This window comes from Acartia tonsa, chromosome 1, assembly GCF_053477335.1.
Source record: "Acartia tonsa isolate MP-2025a chromosome 1, ASM5347733v1, whole genome shotgun sequence".
NCBI lineage: Eukaryota > Metazoa > Arthropoda > Copepoda > Calanoida > Acartiidae > Acartia > Acartia tonsa.
In genome coordinates, this window is record NC_137260.1 from 22,282,929 (window position 1) to 22,308,402 (window position 25,474).

Sequence of the window (25,474 nt, forward strand, 5' to 3'; positions counted from 1 at the left end):
ATTTATTTCGTTTTATTTTACCATTATTGTTTACATTTCAACCTGATTTCGTAGGTACTTATTGATTTATTTATAATGATTTATTACCTATTGATTATGAAATGATTATTATTTAGTATAGTTGTTATATTTACAACATCATGATTAATAGGATTATCTATTTTAGGATTTGTGTATGTGATCTTGTGATTGTCATGTGCATGGAATGTTGTATGGTACAAACCAATCCCCATCCTTCTATCCTAAAATGTGAGGTATTATGAGTCCTAGTGAGGAGTATAATATTGTGTATGCATTTCACGGGGTTTCATTTAGTTAGGAGCAAAAATTGTCACGTTTTTTGGGATGTGGCCATTCTCATGTGATTATGGTGAGTTGAGTTTAGTGAGAAATGTTGCTAGTGCTCAGCGCAAAAAAAACCTTGAATCTCGTTAAGGAAGTTAATTTGACTTTCAAACGGGGGGTGTGTCTTAACCTCTTTTCGAGGAAGCTTTGTGTTTATCAAGTTCGAAATTAATTCCTTATCATTATCCTAAATTAAGCGCAAATGTCGTCTTTTTTGACTTTCCTTCAGTAATAGACGCGGCATGGATTGTTTATATGCGCCAACGTTTTTCACTTTTGAATGAGATATGAGAGTGTGAAGATTTCGGAGAACAAAATTGGGCCTATCATTGGTCTCATAGTGTGTGAACGACCCTAGTATATCAGGGATTTGAAACCATAAGAACTTCAGGACTTTGAAATAATTTCATCAATAAATCTATATTCAAACCTGCTGTTGAAACTTGATGGTTCCTGGTATTGGGGGTTTGTATGTTCGCCAACTGATCTCGTGAACTTCCCGCTAATTCGGAAGTCAAGCTCAACCAAAGTGTCATGGTTGAGACAAAGGGAGAACAGTTGCAATTTTGATGAAAAATAACATAAACTTTTTCAAGAAGATGGTTGAGAGTAAACTAACTAAAGGAGCATTTGAGCACTTTTTATGATTAAAACAAAAGGAAATATATAATCTAAATTGAAGTTGATTTTAATTTTTTGTAAGTAAAAATTTGATAAGTTTATTTAAATGCAAGAAAGTTAGCATCCTAAAGCTGATGTTATTTAAGATTTTTTTGCAGCTTTAAAGTAGCTCTTTAATTTATTCTTTTCTTAATTTTTTCCTGTTGAGTGCCTTAACTAGAAACTTCATTTTCTCCTGGGCGGACGACCACAATTAGTTTTGAGATATGTGCAATGTCTTTAAATTGAAGAAAGTTACTTTTGTTTCATTTCAGTGAATTTATCATGCATTTTATTCCATTACAAAAGAAATGTATAGTAAATATGGTCTCTAGTAGTAATATATAATGTTTAATTAAAAACTTTTAGTGGTTTCAACTGTAAAATAATATTTTCAGCCATATTTTTATGATCAAACTTTAAAAATTTAAAAAATCTAATTAGATTTTATATGCTATGCAAATATGGGGAATAAAATTAGCAATTTTATCTCATATGAAGAACATCAAATGAATAAGGGAAAAAGAAAAAAAACAAAACTGGGAAAGAGGCCTTAATTCTTGAGAAAAATGGCTGTTTTTATAATAATTTTCTGCAGTTTTATATCAAAATAAAAAAAGGTTTTTGAATACTATTAACCTTTTATAATATGATTCTAATATTTTTTTCATTTTTCAGAAAATGTTTCCTCCTCTCTAAAAAAGTGAAATATATTTAGCTATTCTACTCCTTTGGTGCACTTGGCCAAGTGTCCATACAAAACAGATAATTATATTTACTAAGGCAAATTCAATTTGTACTTGCATTTTTTAAAATTCAGGAGTGTATATCCTATCATCTCTCTTATTATCTTGTATCAAAAATTATTTCATGGACTTACTATTCTTTAAAGCACAGTTTTGTAATTTTACAGGGACGCCTGACAAGGATGTGTGTGCACTACAGTAGTGTGTGCATTTCTCATTCCCACTTTCATCTATTACAACTATTCTCTCTTTATACTTACTTGGTCGACTATATTAAATTACCTACAATATTTGTGTAGGTTTTAAATGTACCTTTGAAAAGTATAAGCTAAGTAACGAATGATAATGAAAATATATAAATTTAATATTAAAAGCTAATTTTCCTGATATTTGATTAGTTGTTATGTCAAGCATTATAAATTACAACTTTAGAATTGTTTTACTTTCTATCTGTGCTTTTGATCCTGGTCTTACTTCAATTATTTTACTTTAAAAAAGAAAAAAGTTTCTTTTAATAGTACACTATATTGATAAACAACTATTGATTTAGAATTTGGGCGATTTTTATTTTATCTCTCTCTCCTTTACTCTTTCATCATCATAAGAAAAAAATACCAGTGTTCATAAAAGACTACAGGGTTTTCTTTTTTAGCTTTTGAAAAAAATAATAGATATCATATCATTTTCTTTTTAGCCGAAAATATATTTCGTTCCGTTCTTAGCATTAATTTGACTAAAATTGGAATCAAATTAAAAGAATATATATTTTGCTTCAAAAAGGGTAAAAAGATCCTCTTAGATCTTTTTGTGAATAAATCTAAAACTTTTATCATAAACAATGTATGTTTTAAAACAGTAAAAAGACCAAAATATCTGTAAGTATATATTTTTTAAAAATTTTAAAGAAGAAATTGCTATAAAGAACCATTTGTAGAATTGCATGAACACGTGGTAAAAATAAATTTGAGTAGGCACAACATTTTTATCCTTCCAACTGTAACACTGCATTTTTATACACACACTCTTGGATAAACATTTATTTTACCAGGTAAGGCTTTTTTGCCTCTTTCTTTGGTTATTTAAATTAGCTTGATATTAATATGTGACAAACAGCTTTTTTCATGTGCCTTTAAATTGTTCTTTAAAAATCTTTAGGTTTTGATATTTATAATTGTCATTTTCTAAACTTTAACTTTGATAAAAAAAAGTTGTTACAGGTAAATACCTTACTTCTGGTAAAATAAATTAGCCATGTGGTCGCAGGTTCGTTGCTGAAACAAAAGGCTTCGTGGAATGCAAGTTTTTAAAACAGGATATGGTAACTTTGATAAATAACTGTATAACATGACTCTTTAGCTATAGGTATTATTAAGTCGGACAGAGAAAAGGAGTCTGAAAAAACACAAAAAATATTTTAATTGAAGATTTAAGTATTTTAGCCCTATTGCCCTGATAAAAAGTATTTTTCTGAATATGAATATTGAATAATTAAAAACTTAAATTTACTATTTTACCATAAGTTTTTTAGAATCCTTAGCTCTGTTCTATATAAGGCAAATTAGGATTATAATATTTCAATTTTTTAATTTAAGGATTGTACTTCATTTCTTTTAAACAAATAAAATATTGATCAAGTTAAAACCTTAAAAAATTTCATTTGTGCTAGAATTATATTAACAACATGGCTAACTACAATAGGATTTTACTCACAGGGATTTACTAGAAATATAAAACTAGAAGACATTGGTAAATATTCTAATTTTTAAGGAATGACCTCTATTTGAATCAAGTACACTTGTAGAATATCTAACCATGTCAAAACATACAAAATGAAATACTGAATGAATCTCTGAGTAATATTACTGTGTGCTGTTTTAATACAAAATTTTAAGGATTGACATTTAAAAATAACAAATTTCGCTGTTGGTATTTTTAATGATTGAACTGTTTTTAATTAGGATTTTTAAATAATAGATTTATATTAGAGATCACTTTAAATCACTGGTTGGTCCTTTTTATTGTCTTTTTCATAACAAAAAAAATAACTTTAATTTACAAGTTACAACCTTTTGAAAAATTGAATTTTTTAATAAGACGTTTAAAATTAAAAATCATTTAAAACTTATTTGTTAATGTAGCAATTACTTGGGATAGCTTGTAATAATAAAACGAATTTATACGAGGAGCTAATAAAAATGTTTAAATAAGACTTTTCTATCACAAATGTGCTCGAGGTTCTCGTCTACTCGTATTTCTCACAACTATTTCTGTATCTATGGGTAAATTTCCGTTATTAAAACCACCTGCAGCGGCGGCTGATTGCTGCCAGCTTTGTTGTTGTGAGGGTAACGGCTGCCGCCGAGGGGGTATATCACTTGGGTAATGTTCTGGTGTTGGTAACTGTCTTCTAGCCGGACTATTGCTGTTACCCGCCGACGCAGGAAGAATTTTTCGACTGACAGCGTCGGACATTGGAAGACGCCGCATGCCGACACTATTGCCAGTTATGTCCAGGCTTATATCCTCTTCACTGCTGACAACAGGATAGCTGCCGCGTATTGCAGGCGGTCCAAGGCCACTATTATTTCCGCGCAACGATCTATTGAGCTCAAACCTGGGTTGCGGTGTGCTTTCACTGCTCGTATTGTGGCCCGACCGGCCGCTGCTTACGCCACTATCTGATTCTTGTATTGATTCTCGTCCACCCGCCGAGATGAAGCTATCACTGCCGTTATTACCGACAGCCGGTCGCCGACGTAACGTGTCGCTGTAGTAATATACAGAATTATTTGAGTCTGATGTTCTGTGCGGCATTCGCCCTCCGCCACCATTACTCGTTGGCGGTCGGCGTGGGCTTAGTGATTTGGAAGTCCATGATTGGTTGTCTGAATGTAAGGCGGAGTTGTTCACGAGGTGGGGCGGAAGGTGAAGGGGAGAGGCACCGTGGGGAAGGTCTTCTGGCTTCACAACGCCGCGATGGTTCACAGCCATTGTGCGGACAAAACCCTTGTTATCACTAGTAACTAGAGCCGCCATAGCGGCTGCAGACGGCGGTAAACCAACAATATGTTGTGCAGACGGTGTACCACCAAATTGTGACTCTGTATACTGACTGTGGGGTAACGTGTTTTTGTCAATTTCTTCATAAATTGGCGGGAACCCGTTATTTCCGCCGCCGTTGCTACCGCCTTGGCCGCCGTTTGAAGCTCTGTCAGAATCAGGACGATATGTTGAGCTCTCAGTCTCGTAATCTGACCCAGATCTGTAAGTACTGCTCCCACCTCCCTCATAGATATGTTGCTGGTTAACGCTGTTGCCGACTATAACAGCCGCATGACCTCCCGGCGAAGTTAAATTACCGGCTGCAATTATGGGACTGCCCTGGTGCCGTGGCGATAACTGTTCACCGTGAGTTGGCACCGGTACGTGTTCTGACAACTCTCCTGTAGGCAGGATGAAAAACGGCTTCCCGCCGATTATAATATGTGAATAATTGGGGTTATCATACACTTCAGAGCTTAAACCGCCGTTACCGCCACATGATTTCATCTCCAGGCTGTCGGCGCCCAATGTATTGGCGTCTGATGAGCCGCTAGCAGCAGTTGACTTCCCATCCGAGCAGTGGCAGCCATCTGCATTCGACTTACGTTTCCTGAAGTAAATAAATAATTACTAATACATAATATATATAAAGATAATATAAAAAATGCGTAGCAAATTTCTTTTTGAAACTTAATTAAATAGCATAAAACCAGCCTGGACTAAAATTAAAATTGTATTGAATAAAAGAGAAAATATACCCCTTCACTTTTATTAAGATACTTCATACTTTTATTATGAAATTAAATGCTATTTTAATTATGATTACATGAAAGATTGCTGTTAGTAATTATAGGATGTTGTTATTCTTTTTACAAGTTAATTGTATGGAGGAAAATAAGATATATACATTAGATGCACAAATATTCTTTAGCTTACTCTGTATCATCTTTGTATTATCTTAAATACAGATATATAAAGAACATTTATGACAAACTTATAGACAACAAGTAGAACCAAGGCAATGACAAACTCTAATATTTATAAGAACATACCTCCAAACACAAGCTACAAGTAGAACCAAGGCAATGACTAGAACAGCAGAACACACTGCGACTATGATGAGGTTTTGGAAAGTTTCTTCTAATTGGATCTAAAACAGAAAAAATCATATTATTATAAAAAAAATACATCGCAAGATTACGTTTTCTGTTGTTTAAAAATGTCCAGCTTCATTTTTCAAAAGCATTTTCTTTTATTTTTACAAAAAGTTACATTGATTTGAAAAGGGCATCAAAACTTTTTCAACCTCCCCAAACTCAAGTTCTATGATATGTTGTATTCATTACTGGTTGTTAACTATTACATGCTAGATAAAATGTTTTATATTTCGTATCAACAAAATATTTTTTGTAAATGAAATACTCCTTTCTGTATCAAAAGTCAAATATTTTTCTTACCTGACTATCAATAATTATAATATTGTCACAGCTTTCATAAGGGGAGAGACTTGAACATGAATCACCCATTTCGGGGGGTCTGGGGGGCGGGGGCAGTAGGAAGAGCGGGGGTGGACAGTCATCCTGGTTCTGGCAGACAGGTTCTTCCAGGAAGCCGGCTGGAAGGTCAAGGAAGTATTCGTCCAGTAGAGGGTCACCATCATCCATCACTAACTGAAATAAAAGAAAGGCTAATGAAATAATAGTTAACATACTTAGCAGGAATATTGCATTTGAAGAAAACGTACATTGTCTCTAACATTTTTGTCAGTGTTGTAACCCAAATTAATGAGGACAAAATTTTTGCTTTTCTTTTGCTTTGACAGGCAGACTTTTATATATAATAATTCTTGGTAGAGTATTGCAATAAAAGTTAATTTTAGCTTTCTATATAACAAGGAACAAATTTGTTTATTGTTTTGACCTTTAAAGAAAGAGCTATAGAATATTGATATTTTCTTTCTCTTTTTTTCTCTTACTATCTTTCAATATCTCGCTTTTGCTTTCTCTTTTTTACGTGTTATATAAATGTACTGCATTTTCAACAATAGACAAATAATAATTAGAGATAATAATAGATTGAAAATATGGTTAAAAAACTTGTATCTTTCTTATGAACTCTTTAGACTAGGTACTAAAAAGTGTTTAATATTCTATGAATTTTCAAATAGCGTTAGAGGATTATTTAAGTATTAACCTTTCTTTAAACCTTTAAAGTTAACTCTAAAAATCTCTATTTTCTATTTTTTTTTTTATGAATAATGAAAAGGAAAAGTTATGAATTCTATTTGCACTTTGTCTGCTTTTGTGTCTATGACTTATGAATCGAAAAACAGATTAAAAATGAGTTTTAGATCTCAATAATAGGACATAAGGATGGTATCTTAATCAGGAAACATTTTTTTCAGAAAACAGAACTAAAACAAGAATAAGGCCCCGTGATACATTTGCTAAAAAGTAAAACATATTGGTTAAATGATTAGAAAGACAAACTTAATTTTTTTAAATCAGCTTTCATCACCTTGACTTTCAAATAAAGTTCTTTCTTATTGATAAGTTTATCTTTGTTTTTAATAATAGATTTTTGGTGTAAAAGATATTAAATAAATAATTACCATTATATATTTTTACTTAAATATCATGCATTATAAATAAACTTTAAAATAAATGATAGGTATATTTTCATTATGGATGATAAATTTTAAAAAAGAATTTTTTTGTAGATAGAGGAAGAGTTGTGCAATCAAATGTATAGCTTTTATTTTATCCTCTGAGTTGCGTAGAAATGGATATTAATATGTTTAGTAGCTGGCTATATCTACTTCTTGCTCTATAAAAATGGATAAAAAACCATATAAAACAAAAAAATTATTTCAAAACTTTGTTGTATACATACTCTGGAACGTAAATGTCAGTAAAATCAATTTCATGATAAGTCTGTTAGAAATTTTTAGCATAGACACACTTTACTTTAACAAATTCGGCCAGTAAAAGGAATTTTTTGCGAGAAATAACTATTATTTTATTTCAAGTCAAAATAAAAGTAATATGCGTGGTAGTTAACAAGTCTACACTAATCTACTTGCAATTGCCCATTAAATCTTTTTAGTCGTTCATTTTGAAATTTAAGACTATTACACAGTAATCAAAGATTTGTTTAAATAAAACAAAAATGAATAGAAATTTTTTTTCATATTGTAACATAGAAATGTAAATTGTGAAAATATCCACCAAAATTTAATAAAAGTTTTATATAATTCCAGAAAATAACATAACCATGGCAACCAACTTTTTTTATATATGTTTATATATATTTAAACTTTTTGTTTTATATTAGAAGCTTAGTTACTTTACAACTATGGTAAGTCTGTAACTAAATTTGCAATTGTTAACAGGCTAACAGCTCTACTAAAAAGTATACTTTCGTCTTTGTTAAAAATAATCTAAAAGAATTAAAAATAAATGCATTTTTGAAAGGACGTATAACAAAAGATTTTGGTTTTGAATCATATCTAAGCATATCTGTAAACATTATATAATTCTACAATATTTTAAATTTTCATTTTAGCAAAATAAAGACAATTTCCTAATTAGCACAGCAAAAAAATACTTTTGAAATTAATAAGCTAGATGGCAGGTATTGTAAATAAATCACTGAATAAAAGATCTACTTAGACCTAAGATGTTTCATAGTCTACAAAATATTAAAGATAAAACATTAGTTACAAGGAAGAAACAACTCACAAAAAGAAATTCAATCAAAGTATTGTTCCTTCTAAAATGCATATTTAAGCATTTCAGACTTGTTTGCATTTATAACTTGCTTGACCAATCCTTAAAATAAAGTAACAGGATCTGTGTATGTCTGTACCGAAGGATCTCGCTAACCACTTGAACGATATGGTTCTCATTTACTGTGTAGCTTCTCGTAGGTCCTATTCAGGTTTATAACTATTTGAAGGTAGGGTACCACCACCCTCCCAAGAGAAACCGCCAAAAAATCATATTCTACAAAACTAAGATCTTAGCAGACAGCTGAAATTCTTTACATTTATTCTACAATTTTAGCCCAAAATTAAATATATTTACTTAATTAAGAATTCTCCGAGCATAAAAGACATTATACAAACAAAAATTACTTTTACTCTTATATAGACTATTTTAATATATCAGGAATATAGGTTTAGGTATTAAAATATCTCTATGTTCTTAGCTCAAGACCTCGCTAACAGCTAAACCGATATGATTCTTATAGGCCCAGTGATGGTTTATATCTATTCTGGGGAGGGTATCTTCTTCACCCTCTCAGGATAAATCACCCATGGAAAAGAATACACCCATCCTCTTAACAAAAATATATAATAAAATAGCTTAGCCGCTAGTAGTCAATAAAGTGACATCGTAGTAATACTGAAAATTCTTAATGTAAATGTTTTTAGTAGTAAAAATAATTATAAATCAAAACTACGTTTGCGTCTTTTATTATTATTTTTTTGTAGATTATAAAGCACTCCTTCAACCATTCTAAAAGTTGCATAGTAAGAGAAAACTAAGGCCATTTCTAAAAAAAAAACAAATATATAAAGAATAACATAACAGTAACTGTCAGGTAAAGATAAAAATTCTACAGTAACTGTATTTATTTACTTTAGAAATCAGTTTAGTCTAGACTTTAGACTACATTGAAATTAGTTTTATGTTCTTTTTTTATTTTTATATTACTAGAATATTCTTTTTATATATACTTTATGTTATTTTTTATATGAAATGTGTATAACATGTATATTTGTAAGATAATGGCTCATTTTTAATTATTTTATTGCTTAATTGTAATGTTTTATAAAAAAAGGAACTTTCTAATAAATTTTAAATTAAGCATAGATTTATAAACAAAGCATTTCTATAATCAGGTTTTCAAATATTAGACGTTCTATATAATATAAATATTTATGCGATTTCTAAATAACGTTGAATTGGCCATTGTTAATAAATTACAAATAGAAGTACAGAAAATAATAAAAAAACATTATTTCATTTTTTATATCGATTGAAGGCTTATTATAAATAGAGCGTTGCAGGGGCGTCCAAGCTTTTTATTTTGGGGGGGGTAAATTTTTTTTTAAGGGGGGGGTAATTCGGTTTTGGGGGGGGTAAAATGCCGCAAATTTTTTTTACCCCCCCCCCAAAATTTTTACCCCGGGGGTAAAATTTGCTTGGGGGGGGTAATTACCCCCCCTGAAATCTGTTGGCAGGGGTAAAATTTGTTTACCCCCCCCAAAATTTACCCCCGGGGTAAAATTTTTGGGGGGGGTAATTTAAATTTTATCAAAAATTTAGCATTAAAAATGCGCGCGAAGCGCGCAAAAATTTTTTTTGTTAGAGATTTTCTATTTTGGGGGGGGTATTTACCCCCCCAAAATTGTTTGGGGGGGGTAAATACCCCCTCCTAAATGGTTGGGGGTGCCTACGGCACCCCCAGGGTAGGGGTAAATTTTAAATGAGGGGGGGGGGGTAAAATGAAAAAATTCGTTTGGGGGGGGTAATCGCCCTATTACCCCCCCCCCTTGGACGCCTATGGAGCGTAGCATAATGATAGTTCTTCAGGCAAATGACTTTGTCAGTCATATGTTAAACCATTGAAAAAAACACCTAAAACAGAATAAATATTCGTCTACTCTGTTCTATTCTGTCCTTGTTTGTCATGTTTTTATTTTAACCAAAATGCCTTAAACAACTCACATTATCCCACACTTTAGATATGATGAACAATAGCGGACACTAACCTTGTTATATTGAAAACAAGGAAAATATTCTAAAATAGCACAGCAACAACAATCAAAAACAGCTTTATTCTAGTAATAATTAGAAAAAATGAAACTTAAAGAATAATTAAATAACAAATTAAATAGTTCCTTTGACCTACTATTGTCAATGTTTTTAGAAAAGGGTTATAGCAAAATTGTGTGCAAATAATTGTAACCTAGCATTGTACATTTTTTAGAAAGATTAAAATGTACAAAAGATTGGGACCTAGAATTGTACATGTTTTTAGATAGATTGAGTAGCAAATGTAGATAAAGAGATAAGCTTAACTGACTTAACAACAAACAAAACCAAATATATCTAATGTCTTACCAAGTAAAATAATACCCAAAAGTAGTGCAGCAATATCAAGCTATTTTTTTTAGATTTTAGCTGTATTAATATGATAAATATTAAAATTTTAGTAAAAATGATGCATGTGTAAAAGAATATATGTACTGTAAAAAGTTATGAAATAAGCATTTGAAATAGATAAAATTTCTGTATGTATAAGTGCATGAGTATCCAGTTTTATCTACTTTTGTAATAAATCACTGAATAAGAAATCAATAAATTAATTTGAGCAAAAATCAGATAAAGAAGTTTATATTTGACATACTCAGTTAAAGAGTAGCCTTGCTTCCTGTAAAATCCAGTTAGATGTTAGACCCTTTAAATACAAATACATTGTAAAGATGGTTATCTACAGGATTTAACTTGGAGGGAAGAACAATGGTAGATAATGTATATTCACAAAACCTTCAATACCACTAGAATACCAGAATTGTCTGAATAATTTTTAGGTATATTACTTCATCTTTAATTAAGCTAATTAGTGAATTATAGATTTCAATATTTTCAATTCGCCAGAATTAGGATTGTGTTCTTTAAGAAATTGTGGGTTTTCTAATCTATTTTCCACTGTCCTATGCCAGTTGTCCTGGGATTTCAAAACAAAACTGTTAGTTTCCATAAGAGGAATTACAAGTAATAGGAATAAACATTCATTGATTTTAATCTAATAATGTTTTTGTAAACTTTTGCATTATACTTTACTCGCGGTACTGTAATCGAAGGGGCATAGAGGCGCTAAAAAAAATAGCTTAACATCATCCCAAGACTTAAAACTGAAAATAAGATAGTCTAAAACCACCACAGAACGTATATGAAGCTTACTTAAAACATATTACCAAATCTATTCAGAAGTTATATAGCTCTTCAGCTTCAAACAAATTTCTTCTCTATATAAAAGGATATTTATTTCATCATTAGAATTAAATGATAACAAAATTTGAATTCAATTCCGAAAATTTGTCTCAATCCTTAAAGACTAAAAAGGTAAATATTTTATTTTTATTTTTTGGTACTCTATATTTATCTTCTTACATTTTTGGGAGAGGTAAAAACAAGTCATATTATGTTTTAGAGCAATACACATACGTTGTACTTTATACTTTTAGGCAAAGTTTTAAAATTTCAATGTATCACTACTCTCAAACCACCTGGATATCTAGAATTGTGGCTTATACCCAGGGGCGTCCAAGCTTTTTTATTTGGGGGGGGGGGGGATTAAATTTTTTTAAATAAAAATTTTTTTTGGGGGGGTTAATCTTTATTTCATAGAGGCATTTTTTTTATTTTGGGGGGTGTAAAAATTGAAAATCCCCAAATTCATTTGATTATGAAAGTTGTCATTCTTGTATAAAAAAGAAGCCTCCTAATCAAAATTGAAAGGTATTAAATCGGTCAATGATTCTATAATAAGTTTCCTACTGATTTGATTAATACATCTATTTTAATACTTTAACTCAAGCCAAAAAATTGTGTTGGTCAAAATTTAATTATTTCAGTGGCGTATAAATTATCACATTTCATTAGTAGCGCAGCTACTATTAGATTATGCTCGTCTGTTTGTCCGTATTTAATTAATTTGTTACAATTAAACCTTTATGTCCTTTGTCCTTGCTTTATCAAGAGAAGAATACTAGTTCTTCTCTAAATTTTCCTCTAGTCACAAATAATGTTATAATGGTGAAAGGATATAGTTTTTCATGAGATGAAATATCCCTGACAGTCTTATAAAATGCAGATTGCACCCGATGGGTCAAAATTCCTTGGAAGGTAAAATTTCACAGTATGGTGTCACTCAGCGATTTTAAGATAATTTAATTAGAGTGTTTACAAGAGGGGTGTATATATATCACCCTGCTGATATAAAAACTATATATTCGTTCGTCGATGTTTCTGAGCCCCGAGGGAATTCGTATTACAATAATTTGAATAAAAACATTATAGATATTATTATTCTTAATCAAATATATTGAAATTATCTTTTAAACTTAACAATAATTTGCTCAAATTATTTGATAGCCGTGAAGCCGAAATTTCACTTCTATTATGAAATTATTTTTTGAAAATTGATTACCTATTGATTTCCGAAGTTGTACGACAGATAACCCAACTATTGCAAAAGCTTTTTTCAGCTACTCCGGTGAAAGGGAAAGGCCTTTAAAATTTATAAAGCGATTTATTCATTCAAAATTTTAATTAATATTGAAGATGAGGGTGATACGTACAAAATCGGAAACTAAGATTCAGCTCTTTTAACAGTTATAAATCTATCTCAACCATAATATTTATAAATTAGTAACTACTGCTGCTTAAGATTCAGCTGACCGAATAACAATATTTGAATTGCCATGGAGAGGGGATAATTGAATAACACAGTTCTACTCATTCTAGTTATTGAACTGTGTTATCACAGTAGGACAAACAACTTGAATTGGGAGAAAGTCATCAAAATGTTAAACCCAATTTCTTGGTAGACTTAGCATGTATTTTTCAAAGATAAACTTTTCTTCAATAATAGGTGTACGTCGTCAGTTAATCTCGAAAGATTTTGTGTATTGATTTTTAGGGATGACAAATACACTCCCTTTTTGTAGTTATTATCAACAAAGCAATACACACAATTACCAGGATGTAATATTTAATCAACTTTCAGAAAATTATTTGCCACTGAGATTGAAATAGATGTTTTGTTTTTCATGATTTTCTATTGTGATTATATAATTCAAAAAAATATAGTATTATCTTTTAAGCTGGAAAAGTTGGATATATCGTTTTTTCAGGTGCAATATAACTTCATAAAAAAAATTCAACAGAAAATTTGGCATTGAAAAAGATAAAGGAAAAGAAGCTTGAAGATTTATACAGATTTTATTTTAGATGTGCCGATAGGGTAATTTTAAATCAAGAACGACAACATCCATAGGACACAAAAAAATTACAGTTTTATTTAGATTTTTAAATACTTAAATTAATTTAAACATTTATTATTGCCGTTATGTTATGTATGAAAAATTGTATTTACAAAGCAAATAGTCGATTAGCAATTAGGACTACAGATAACGGACGCGCAAAGGACTGGAATTTGGTTGTTTAAAACAAGGAGGATATCATCCAGAGCAATCTAACATACCTACAAAATAAAAAAAATATATTAAGTTAGGTTCATGTTTAATAAGTAATTATCTTGGAGTAGCTTTACAGAGAGTAGCTTAGTTACCAATAAAATAGAGGTTGTTTAAGAAAAGGACAATTAGGAACAACGACTTAAATTCTTATATTTATTCTAAAATCCTTTCCATCATTGGTATAGGGAATGTCTTGACCCTTGAGGTGGCGTAATTAATTTCAAAACAACACTTATAACTTTTAGATATAAGTTCAGCAATCAAAGTTTAGTTATTGCATATAATAAAAGTATTTTTAAAATTCTTGGCCATGTGTTTACAACCTGCTAGGAGCAATGCCACCTTTAATAAAAGATTGTAAAATAAAACTAGATAAAAATCTTTTTTAACATCTTTTCAATAAAACCTTTAAAGCTAAATTTGGTTAAATTTTATATACATACAATATATTTTTAACTTTAATAATATATATTAGAATTTAAAGGTAATAGAAAACCAAACAATTTGTTTACATTACATATTTTTGGTGAAAGAGATTTTCACTGTTAATATTAAAGATAGAGCTCTGTATTTCGTGTTTAATTCAAACCACATAAAAATCTATTTAAAGGGATTTTCTGACTTCAGATTTAAAAAAAAATATTTTTAGGGATTACAATTTTTGTAGTATGTAATCTGTGTATAGAAAGTATTGTTGGAATTTTGATGAAATTTTTCCTTTTATAGAACCAGATGAATATCAATGCGCATTTATGAAGGTGATACAATTCTTAAAATGTTTTGTCTTCAATGGACAAATAAAGAAAAAAAGGCAATATTATTTGGGCACCCTCCATCTATTTTAGCATAATTGGCTAAAGGAATTCTATATAATATAATTTGAAATCAATCCCAATTCAGCCTTTAATCTTTTTAAGTTACTGTAAATAAAAATCACAGCCCCTCCAATCAACTAACTAGAAATTATTAGTAAGATTTGAAAATTTTATATAAAATATCTATTTTATTACTTAATACATATTTGTAGGACTACTTCCCTTTATTTAATTTTCAACTCCAACTTAACTCAGCATTAAATGGTTTCATGTAGGGAGATATATAATAGAGCTTAATTAATAGAGTGTCATCTGCTTTCAAAATTGTAAACATTTTCATTATTAAGAGAGGGAGAGGAGACAACTGCCCCTCAATGGTTATTAATTTTTTAGAGTGTAGTAATTTATGAAGATTTTTGAAATTGCTTTAAGAAACAAATTAACATGTTATGTACTTAGGCAAAAAAGTAAAATATTGCATTAAAAATACATGTATATGTTAACTCTTTTAATAAGTGTGATCTATCTATAAACTGGAGCTCTATTATGGAGTCACAAATATACATTTCATAGGGTTTGATATGGTAACATTTACAATAAATTTAATAGAAAAGCTCCCCTATAATTCGTATTATTTGTTAATTTTATATATTCTTACAATGTAAAAAAGATTAAAACAGACGTACATCACATATCCTAATAATAAAGTAACAGTATGCTGTAAGTCTGTCTGTTTGTTTGTACCGAAGGATCTCGCTAACCTATGGACAAGTATTGTTTTCTCATAGATCCCAGAAAAGTTTATAACTTTTTGGGGGGAGAAATTTGCCCTTTAATCAACATTTTAAAAAAGAGCAATAGAGTACAGAGGGCGGCAAGCTAAAGAAAACATCTGCAAATATGTGTTTTTTCGCGCTTTTATGTGGACTGCGAGCTTATTTCATCATGAAATATTGGCTAATTCAGATTATGCATAGGACTTACTTTTTTGGTTACACTGATATGTACGGTCACCCATTAGGCGGTAGTATCCTTCTATGAGTGCTTTGTTGTTGAATTATTCGATTCAGCAACATATTACCGTGAACTGTACCATATTCTATAAATATATTAGCTCTGCTGTTCTACAAAAGTTATGCAAGACTTAAAAATGTCTCTTTCCAACCATCTAATTTTAAGAAAAAATCTTCTAGATCTTTTAAAGATGAAAGGCAAATTCTTTGAAATTTGCATATTAGGTCAGGAATGAAGGTATAGATAAAAAAAGGATTAAACAATATTACTTCCTTATTAAAGAAATAGATATTAAACAAATATTCAAACAATATTTAAGGGTGTTTGGTAGGAGTAATATTTTGTCAGAATAAAGTTTTTTTACAAGCTACGCAAAGGTTTTATTTATTAACTTATTCTTAATTCGCGTATCTCTGTCTCCGTGCTAAATGGTTAACATCATAGCTAAAAATGCATATATACTAGGATAAAGACATTTATCTAGAAATTATATGAGATTGAGATTTCATAAGCCATAATATTCCCAGGAAATGGCTTTATTATTATGTCTATAATCAAGCTGATATATTTTAGAGATCTTATATCCTAAATTATCTATTCTTTCAAATAAATTTTAGTGCCATTTAAATTTAATTAAATTAATATAGCCCTTAAAATAAATGATGGTTTATGTGACCCTTTGTTTTGGACAATTATTATTATATTCAATGAAAATTGCGTAAATTACAGAAACAAAGAAATAATAAATCGATGATTTTCTCTATTTTATAGAGGGCATGGCACTCAGAGCCGCAAAGTTTTTAAAGTAAGGGCACCATCTTTTATTTTTGATTTTTTCTCTCACTTTTATGAAAATAAGAAGCTAATATTTGGTTTGTTTTATAATTTTTCTTGATATACTTTTATTCGTAGAAAAGTTGCCTTAAAAAAGGGTGGTTGCCGAGCCCTAATTTTAATTTCATGTAGAGTATCACAAAGGATATTAGAAATACAATGAAAGAAAGGGATAAATAGTCAAAGAAAAAAGAATTGAATAAAAAGAAAAATCATTCTGCCTCGTAGATGAGGAAAGTGTCATGTGGGACGCCATAAAAATATGTTTATTATCCATCTCTTTCTTAAGGGTTTCATTTGCCACTTCCCCTCTCAACCTCCAAATAAGACGTATTTTATGACGTCCCTACTGACACTTTCCGCATCTAGCTCTGCCTCCAATATTAATATCACTACATTTTTTGTAATATGTAAATTTGTAAAATCTTTATTAGACTTACCTAATTTTATATAATAACTAAGTTTAGTTAAAAACCTAATGCTAATCTCAAACTAACAACTTTAGGCTCAAATACATGTGTATAGGAAATTTAACTCAATCAGTTGACAATATGATTGATAAATTCAAATATTCTGAAAACCCCAATAGTTTAGAAAAAAGGAATGTTTAAATAATTTTAAAAACTAATCAAAACAAAAACTTGTAAAAAAGGTCGACAAAAAATAACAATTTGCTGCTTTGCTATTGTTAAGGATATTGCAAGATATTATACATATATAAGTACAATGCATTCAACAGATGAAATACCCTATATGGCCAATCAGTTACAATGACGTTAATGACCCTTCGAATTTAAAAACGCATTTCTTGCAGATATTGTCAGATTGTTCCTGTACTGTGTTACTAATTGGTCCTATTGAAGTATTGTTCGTTTAGACCTTCCATATTTTTATTTATTTATTTTCTCACATTACCCATTCCTTAATCCCAAAGAAAACTTAAAATGTGAATACCTAAAAGTTACACGGCCCCTGCCCTTGCATAATTTCCTTCAAAATATTTTTTCCTTATTGTTTAAAAAAAATTAGTAATATATGAAGTATGAAATACTCTTTATTTCTTACTTTTTCTTTTCTTACTTTTTTGTATTTCTCCTTTTTTCCTTTTGTAAAAGTCTTTGAAATATTACATGGAGTATAAAGTTAAGTCTGCCAGTATTTAGTTTAATGTCCTCATGTAGACCAACAAGAAATCATCCCAAAGTTTGTACATTGAGTACTATGAATTTTAGAAACCAGAGAATCTACATTCTAAAAAATATTTAATTCATAAGGTTATGAAGAAAAAACTAGGTACTTTTAATGGACAAAAAAAAATAAAATAATAAAAATGGTTTTAATCGAAAATAAAGTTTATAGGATATCCAAACTATTAAAGTTCTGCAAAGGGAGCTTTACTATTTTTATGTATGCCTAGATTATTAATAATTTATAGATTACAAATAAAGTACAAATATGAAAAATAAGAATTTTCGATACTATTTTCTAACATTTTGCACCTCTCCACACTAACATAGGCTTTATGCACAATGGGCTAAAAAAAAATTTTCTCGTGCATTTCTAATCACTGGTTCTGTAGGTCTTTTGGTTAAGCAAAGTAAAAAGGCAGTGTTATTCTTACTACAATTTATTTTTTAAAATAAAAACATACATTTCGTTTGATTTTGACAGATTTTAAACCACTGAGAATGGGTAGATTTATTCCAAGCCGCAGAAATGTGATGGGGATTCGAAAAATTAACGGAGAAAAAGAATAAAGAAAGAGGGAGTCAGAAAAGAGAAAAAGCACCTTGTTAAACTTATAACCTTATGTTGACATACAATTGTAGTAATTGCAATCGATACTATGACATTTAAAAATATGCTAGAATCTGATATTTTATTTTTATCATGTAAAAAGATTTTAAACACTTTTGAAATTACAATCTATTTCTTTAAATCTAGAAAGGCCTATATTATTGAACAATACTATCTTGTTGATATAAAAACAGCAATAAAATTTAACAGGGTAAGAGAGAGAAAAGAGAGATGTAGAATAATTCAAGTTTAACTGACCGAAATTCCTGTTAAAAAGTTAGAAATATAAGTTTAAAATTACATCTCTTAACAAGGATGATTAGGATCTATTGTGGCGAACCTGTTTAAAGTATTAACAAATTTTGTATACCTTTACCTTGATATTTAATAAAAAATATTAGTTTTTAACGAACACTTTTCAAATTTTCAATGCCATTTCTTGTGTAAACGTTCAAATTCCATAAATATAAGTTGCAAATGGCCTCTGCTTAAAATAATTAAAAGAAATAAAAGTAAATTGTCATCTTGGAGTTTCTGAATTAACGAATAAACTGACCAATCAAAAGTAAAACCGGTAAAGTGGCTTTGCTTCTCAAAATTCCCTTTCTCAGTTCTCACTTTGTTCCTTTGAATAGATTTATAAGGTGGAAATTTGTGATAACGACTTCAAATCAGGGACAAGAGGATATGGCAATGGTAATTAAAATTTTATACTTAATTTTCCCTACAATAAAAATTTAGTTACATTGTAAATATCGCTTTAGTTCTTTTTAATGTTAAAGGGTGTTAAAAAAATAACCGATCGCTCACAATTTGAACCAACATAAGTACTTCAAATCTTGGAGATAGACCCCATAATGTTTAGAGTTTTTGATGGGGCATGTAAAGACCTTTCTTTAGACACCTTAACAAGGTTTCTAACTCAATCTATGCCAATTTGACATAAAAAAGACATTCCCATTCAACTTTGAGGCATGACGGCTCTGTCTATTTCTAGATCTTGATGATTGCCAGGTCTTTCTTTTTCATGCCAAATTAGCTAAGATTGTGTTAGAAACCTTGTTAAGGTGTCTAAAGAAAGGTCCTTACATGCCACATCAAAAACTTGAAACATTATGGGGTCTTCAAGATTTTAAGTACTTATGGTGGTTCAAATTGTGAGCGATTGGTTTTTAAAAAGATAAATTTGTAATAAAATATGCACTTTCGGCGTAAGGCAAAGTTCTCTGCAAGGGCTAGGTCTTAACCTCTAGGGCTCTGGAAGGGCGAGTAGATTAAAAATTCAATATTGTTTTCTCATTGTCATTGCTTGGGCATGAATTGTATTATTTTTTATTAGTTTTGGACCAAAACTGTAAGGTTTATATTGAAAAAAGTGAAGCGATTGGTTTTTATTTATTATAATGAAGCCTTTTCTATTTTGAAATTATTTCTTGAAAAAAAAGTTCCTTATCTCCTATTTCATGAATTTAAAAGGCAGGTGGACTTTCTTTCTATCTAAGATATGTTAATTTAATTTAATTTGCAAAAATATTCAAATTTATGTAGTGTAAATAGATTACAAGAGTTAGGATTTTGAAAACGGCTGAATAAAAAATACTTATAAATATTCAAGGAAGCTCTCCTTACTTTTCAAGATTTTTTTCTCTAATATTTGTTAATTTAATATCGCATTAATTAATTCATGATTAGGATGATTTGGTGGTTTACAAGAACGAGACAGTTCAGATTTTTGAAAATAGATTTACTCCTGCCAAACTTATAAACTCATGTTCTAATAGCAACTTAAGACTACAAACTTAATGTAACGTGGTTTTATTCAAGTAGATATATGCTTCTAATGGTAAGACTTACTATTAGTCATATGTTATGTCGAAGTTAATAATGTGCAAATTAACATAAATGATAAGCACTATTTGAGAATTATTATCAATTATGACCACTCAAATCTCTGTAACGCCATGATAGATATTTTCTTTGGTTGTAGATATAAGATAAATATTATGCATGTAGATTTTTTCTTCTGGAAATATGTTTGTCTACATTTCAAAGACATGGGTAACAATTTACTAAATATTTGAGGAAAATTTTTAAAAAATATTCTAAAAGTCTAGAGAAATAAGGATAACTAGAAAATATTTTGAACCACTAAATAAATATTTTAATTAAAGGTATACCATGGAGATAACTTTATTATAATTCCTCTTTAATTCACAAGAAAAGTATCTTTAAGCTGTACTTTTTCAGATATTCTTTTAGAAACAACTTCCCTAATCTCATTCCTTAAACAAACAAACATCCTTTTTTCTTGAGACTATTGTCAAACAAACCTATTCCAGTAGTATACCTAATAAATTAAGTGGACTATATCACCCCCCCCCCCCCACCCCACCCCTACTTTACATTTTGCATAATTAGGAAAGTTTTACTCTGTGATATTTGTCAGTAATGGTAGAATTTTTTCGACCTTGAATTTGAATGTTTTTTGTGGACTAATGGAAACAAAAAGTGTTCATAATTGAGAAATTGCCGACATACTATCATTTTAATTATGCCTTTAGTGCATTAAATAAAAGAGGTAGGGATAACGTTATTATAATAAATAATATTCCTTATTGGTTATAAAAAAAAGTTTGTTTGCATATGTTAACACTGTCCAAAACTGTAATGGACTGTGTTTAATGGTGTCCTCTAGAAATATGTGGGTTTCTCCAAACCATCTTTTTTCTTCTTGATTATTTTCCAATACAAACAATATTACTATTTAATGTAGGAGAAACAAGGTAGGGAATGGACAATATAATCTAAATTCCATCTTCAACTTTGAAAAAACCAACTACCAAAGAAAGAATATCACATATAATGTTTGAGCAGATCCATTGTTTCGTACCTTAAATTCTTATCTATAGCTTATTTAATTTTTGTTTATAGATACCCTCTAGAGGACAGGTATGCCGGCCATAGGGTCTCTTGATGTATGTAAGCTAAAGCAAGATTAGCAAAGTAAAACATATAATCGTCAAACGTTCATGAACTAACCAACTAAATTGGGTCTAGTTTATGAGCAAGAGGTAAAACTTAATTTTGATATCCATATAACTGTATAAATCAATTCTATCTTTAAAAATACCTATCATATAACTTTAAAAAGTTAGGTTCTATGGTGTATCAAAACATTTCTTTACTAACATACCTAAAATAATAATAATAATATGATTTCTATTTCATTTAAAGCATTGGTTGTTATCATCCTTGTTTTATTAAGATATAATACATGTAGATATTTTGAAAATGAAAAGTTAAATATGTAATATAAAAGTTAAATTTCATAAATGAAGATTGATAATGGCAAAGTATATTAACTAGGAGCAAGATATGTCTACATTTACGCAAATAAAATTTTAGCAAGTAGAAAAAAAAAGTAAGGAACACGAAAGTAGCTAGTTAGATTATAATTATATGGCAGAAAAAATAGCAAAATTTAGTTTAAAAGAAATCAATTTAGTTCTAAAAAGATTAAGTAAAAAACAATTTGGGATTAATTATTTTCTAGGGGCGTTTTTTTGTAGGGGAATGGTGGTACCCTTTCCCAAAATAGTTTTAGACCTTAAAAGGACCTATGAGAAGCTACATTGTGAACTTTTCAGTTCAGTTGGTTAGGAAATCCTTTGAAGATGATTAAAGTCCCTCAACAGATTATGACGTCATACGATAAAATAACCAATGAGAGGCCAGCATAAATTTTACCACTGGTCAATTACAGTGTATACTGGCCTCTCATTGGCTATTCTGTCGTATGACGTCTAATCTGTTGAGGGACTTTAATCATCTTTAATCCTTTGGTACAGAGAGACACAAAAATAGAAGACATCCTATTACTTTTATACAAGTATAGTTATTTTAGTTTGCTTTTGTTTATTAGAATGATTTTCTATGTCTATAGATAACTAAACTATATAGACAGACAGTGCTATAGACATAATCTAAAATTTAATGGGTACAGCTACTTGCCATGCCTCTAGAAAGATAGTAGAAAACAGAATAAATGTCCATTCGTTACAGCAATTTTAAATGAGCTATCCAATTTGTAAAGATAAAGAAAAACCTCACTGACTTTATCCCAACACCTAATTCATAAAAGTTTAGCATGTAATTTAGTTATTCTTTGTTATTTTGTTTGCTTTTAAAATATATTTAGATACTTTTTTGTGGATTTCTATTGTAACTTTAGCTTAATTAATCCGAGTTTATTTGTGAGGTAGTTCCAATACATGAATTCTAAATATTACTTAGCTCAAACAAGATATCAATAGATAAAACAAATTCAGTTTAAAGTTTCCTGTTTTGAAAGCAAGGTTTTGGGTAGTTTTGAAGACGCACTGCAAGTTAGAAAATCTTAATTTAGGAAGTATGCGGACTTTACATAAACACGGACCAATTTTGTACCATACATACAGGGTGTCCAGAGGAAATATACATTCAATACCATACATATAGGGTGCCCAGATGAATTATATACATTTGTTACCTTAAATATATGGTGCCCAAATGAATTATATATCTTGCACCATGCATACAGGGTGTCCAGTGGAAATATATATTTAATACCATACATAGAGGGTGCCCAGATGAATTAAATACAATTAATATCTTAAATATATGGTGCCCAGATGAATTATATATCTTGCACCATACATACAGGGTGCCCAGAGGAAATATATATTTAATACCATACATAGAGGGTGTCCAGATGAAATTTTAATTTGGATACCGAAAAAAATGATTATATCTAATATTTTGGAATACTTGTAGTAGTTTAGGTAAACAAAATCCACAAAAATTGTAAATGTGATATTACATCTTATTATTGACATCTTGTGCTTAAGAGAGATGTATAATATATATGCTTTAACCTATAATTTTAAACACCATAAACGTATAGCAGGCAAGGAAATAAAGAAAGGTTTTATTTGGGACACCCTGTCTATTTATAAGTGGAGCAAATATGTTGGAGAAAGATGGATGGAATTTTATATTAATAGGAAGCTAGCATTCTTTTAATATTTTCAAAAAATTTCCTTTTTTGCTTCTGTAGGAAACTTGGAATTACAGAGAGAAAAAAATAAAACAATTTTTAATTTAATTCAAATTTTGCAAGTCAACATAACTATAGGTTTTCAGAGTATAGGATTAATAGGAGTTTTTGTACACACTTTCAAACCAATGGCGTCTACAGGGATTTACCAGGGGTAAAAAATGGTAATAATCAATTTCTTATTGTAAACTCATTTCTAACTATTTTCTATCTTAATTTTTATCTACATACAAAGCAGTCTGTAATATCTTATTAATTATGAATTAAAAATATAATCAAACATATAAATGAGCACGAGATACCTGATAAATATTAAATCTAGAAAGTATTTGTAAAGTTCTGTTTTTACGTCACTGGTTTAACTTTCAACTTTTTACATTTTTAATTCTAAACAGAAAAGAGTATTTACTAGCGCAAAATCATGCAATCTCTGCCACTATTGGCTAAATTAAAAGTGCATGTGCATATTTTTCTTTATAACCGAAACTGTTTTTTTTTTTATCTAAGTCAACTTTCCCTTTAAAAGTCCTTTTAGGTAAGTTTACTAAATTGCTGAAATAGATATAGAATTTACGTTGATATTATGACAGGGGAAAATGTTCGTCAATTTAGGTTGCTAACATGGAAGTCATTTATTGGAAAGTTCATTCATCCAGTAGGAGGGGACTGGATAGGTAAGGGGGTTAATGGGAAATATTGTTATTTTAGCCCACTGCGAGATTCAGTTGTAAAAATATTTCCTTTTTTGCCCAAAATATTATTAGACATCACATAATCGTCTTAGTTTTTGATCATTTTTCTAATTTTAGCCAATTGTTGTGCAATTTAAATCGATTCATAAATTTATGACTTACATAAAACTTTATTGGTGATCATGAACAATTTTTAATGAATTATACAATACATAAGTGCCTTTTTAAGTTTCCTTTAAATAATTTCTACCAGTAAGCCCACTTTATCTTTTTCATATAAACCTTTAGGAAAAGAGCTATTTATGACCTTACTTCCTTAGGGTATATCCTCGTTTCCAAAGAACATCCACAGACCAGTGCAAACACACACACCCATACGGTTGAAGTGGCTGTTCTTAAGAGAAAGTATTTTATAATTTATATGATAAATCCATAGATGTTACTGTTTTATAGTTTATTATTCTTTTTTCACTACATTAGGTATGGCTCTTCAAATTTTAATTATGTATTATTTGCTGAGCGACTTATGGACATAGTTAATCTAGAGCCAAGGGCCAGTTTGTAAGTAAAAATTTATCGTTGTACAAAATACCAAATTTTTGGTGTTTCCACATAGTTTATTGCATTTAACACTAATTTTATCATTTCGCTGAAAAAAACATGAAAAAATAAGTTTAAATTTTGAAAACTTGGTGTAAATAAATTACGTGTATTATCTGATTTATTTTGATCTTACTCAGCTATTTTACCAGTCTGAAAGTCAGTTATCTTATCTTAAGGGATGTAATTGTATACAAAATGCATTCAGTCGCTGAAATTTAAAGATAGGTTTGAATTATATTTGTAGGTTATAGTCAGATTAATTATGATCAGTGGCGTGTTCAACGTTTTGCCAGGGGGTGCGCGGAGCGCAACCGAAAATTTCGCACCCCACTTACTTTTTTTCATGCCCGCCTTTGACAAAATCGAGGGTTTGTAACTTTTTTTACCTTGACGCCCCCTTAGTGTATTTTGAGGGATGTAGATCCTTGTCAATGTGGGTGTAGGGAAGATACACCCCCCATTCTACATATTTAAAATCTGATTTTACAAGATAACTAATCAATAAAAAAAAAAATTTTTTCATAATTAAAGAAAAAGTTTCGTGCAAGTAGTTTTTC

At 29.8% G+C, this 25,474-nt stretch overlaps 1 protein-coding gene across 1 annotated transcript in view; it reads right to left on the bottom strand.

Moving 5' to 3' along the window:
- Window positions 1-1,666: 1,666 nt before the first annotated feature.
- Window positions 1,667-25,474, bottom strand: part of LOC145315041 (uncharacterized) — a 34,706-nt gene continuing 10,898 nt past the window's right edge. The window contains exons 2-4 of the mRNA XM_080155100.1: window positions 6,251-6,463; window positions 5,846-5,943; window positions 1,667-5,403 (exon numbers count right to left, since the gene is read on the bottom strand). Coding sequence (XP_080011226.1) covers window positions 3,969-5,403; window positions 5,846-5,943; window positions 6,251-6,463 — 1,746 coding nt within the window. The 3' untranslated portion in view covers window positions 1,667-3,968. The remainder of the gene's footprint in view (window positions 5,404-5,845; window positions 5,944-6,250; window positions 6,464-25,474) is intronic.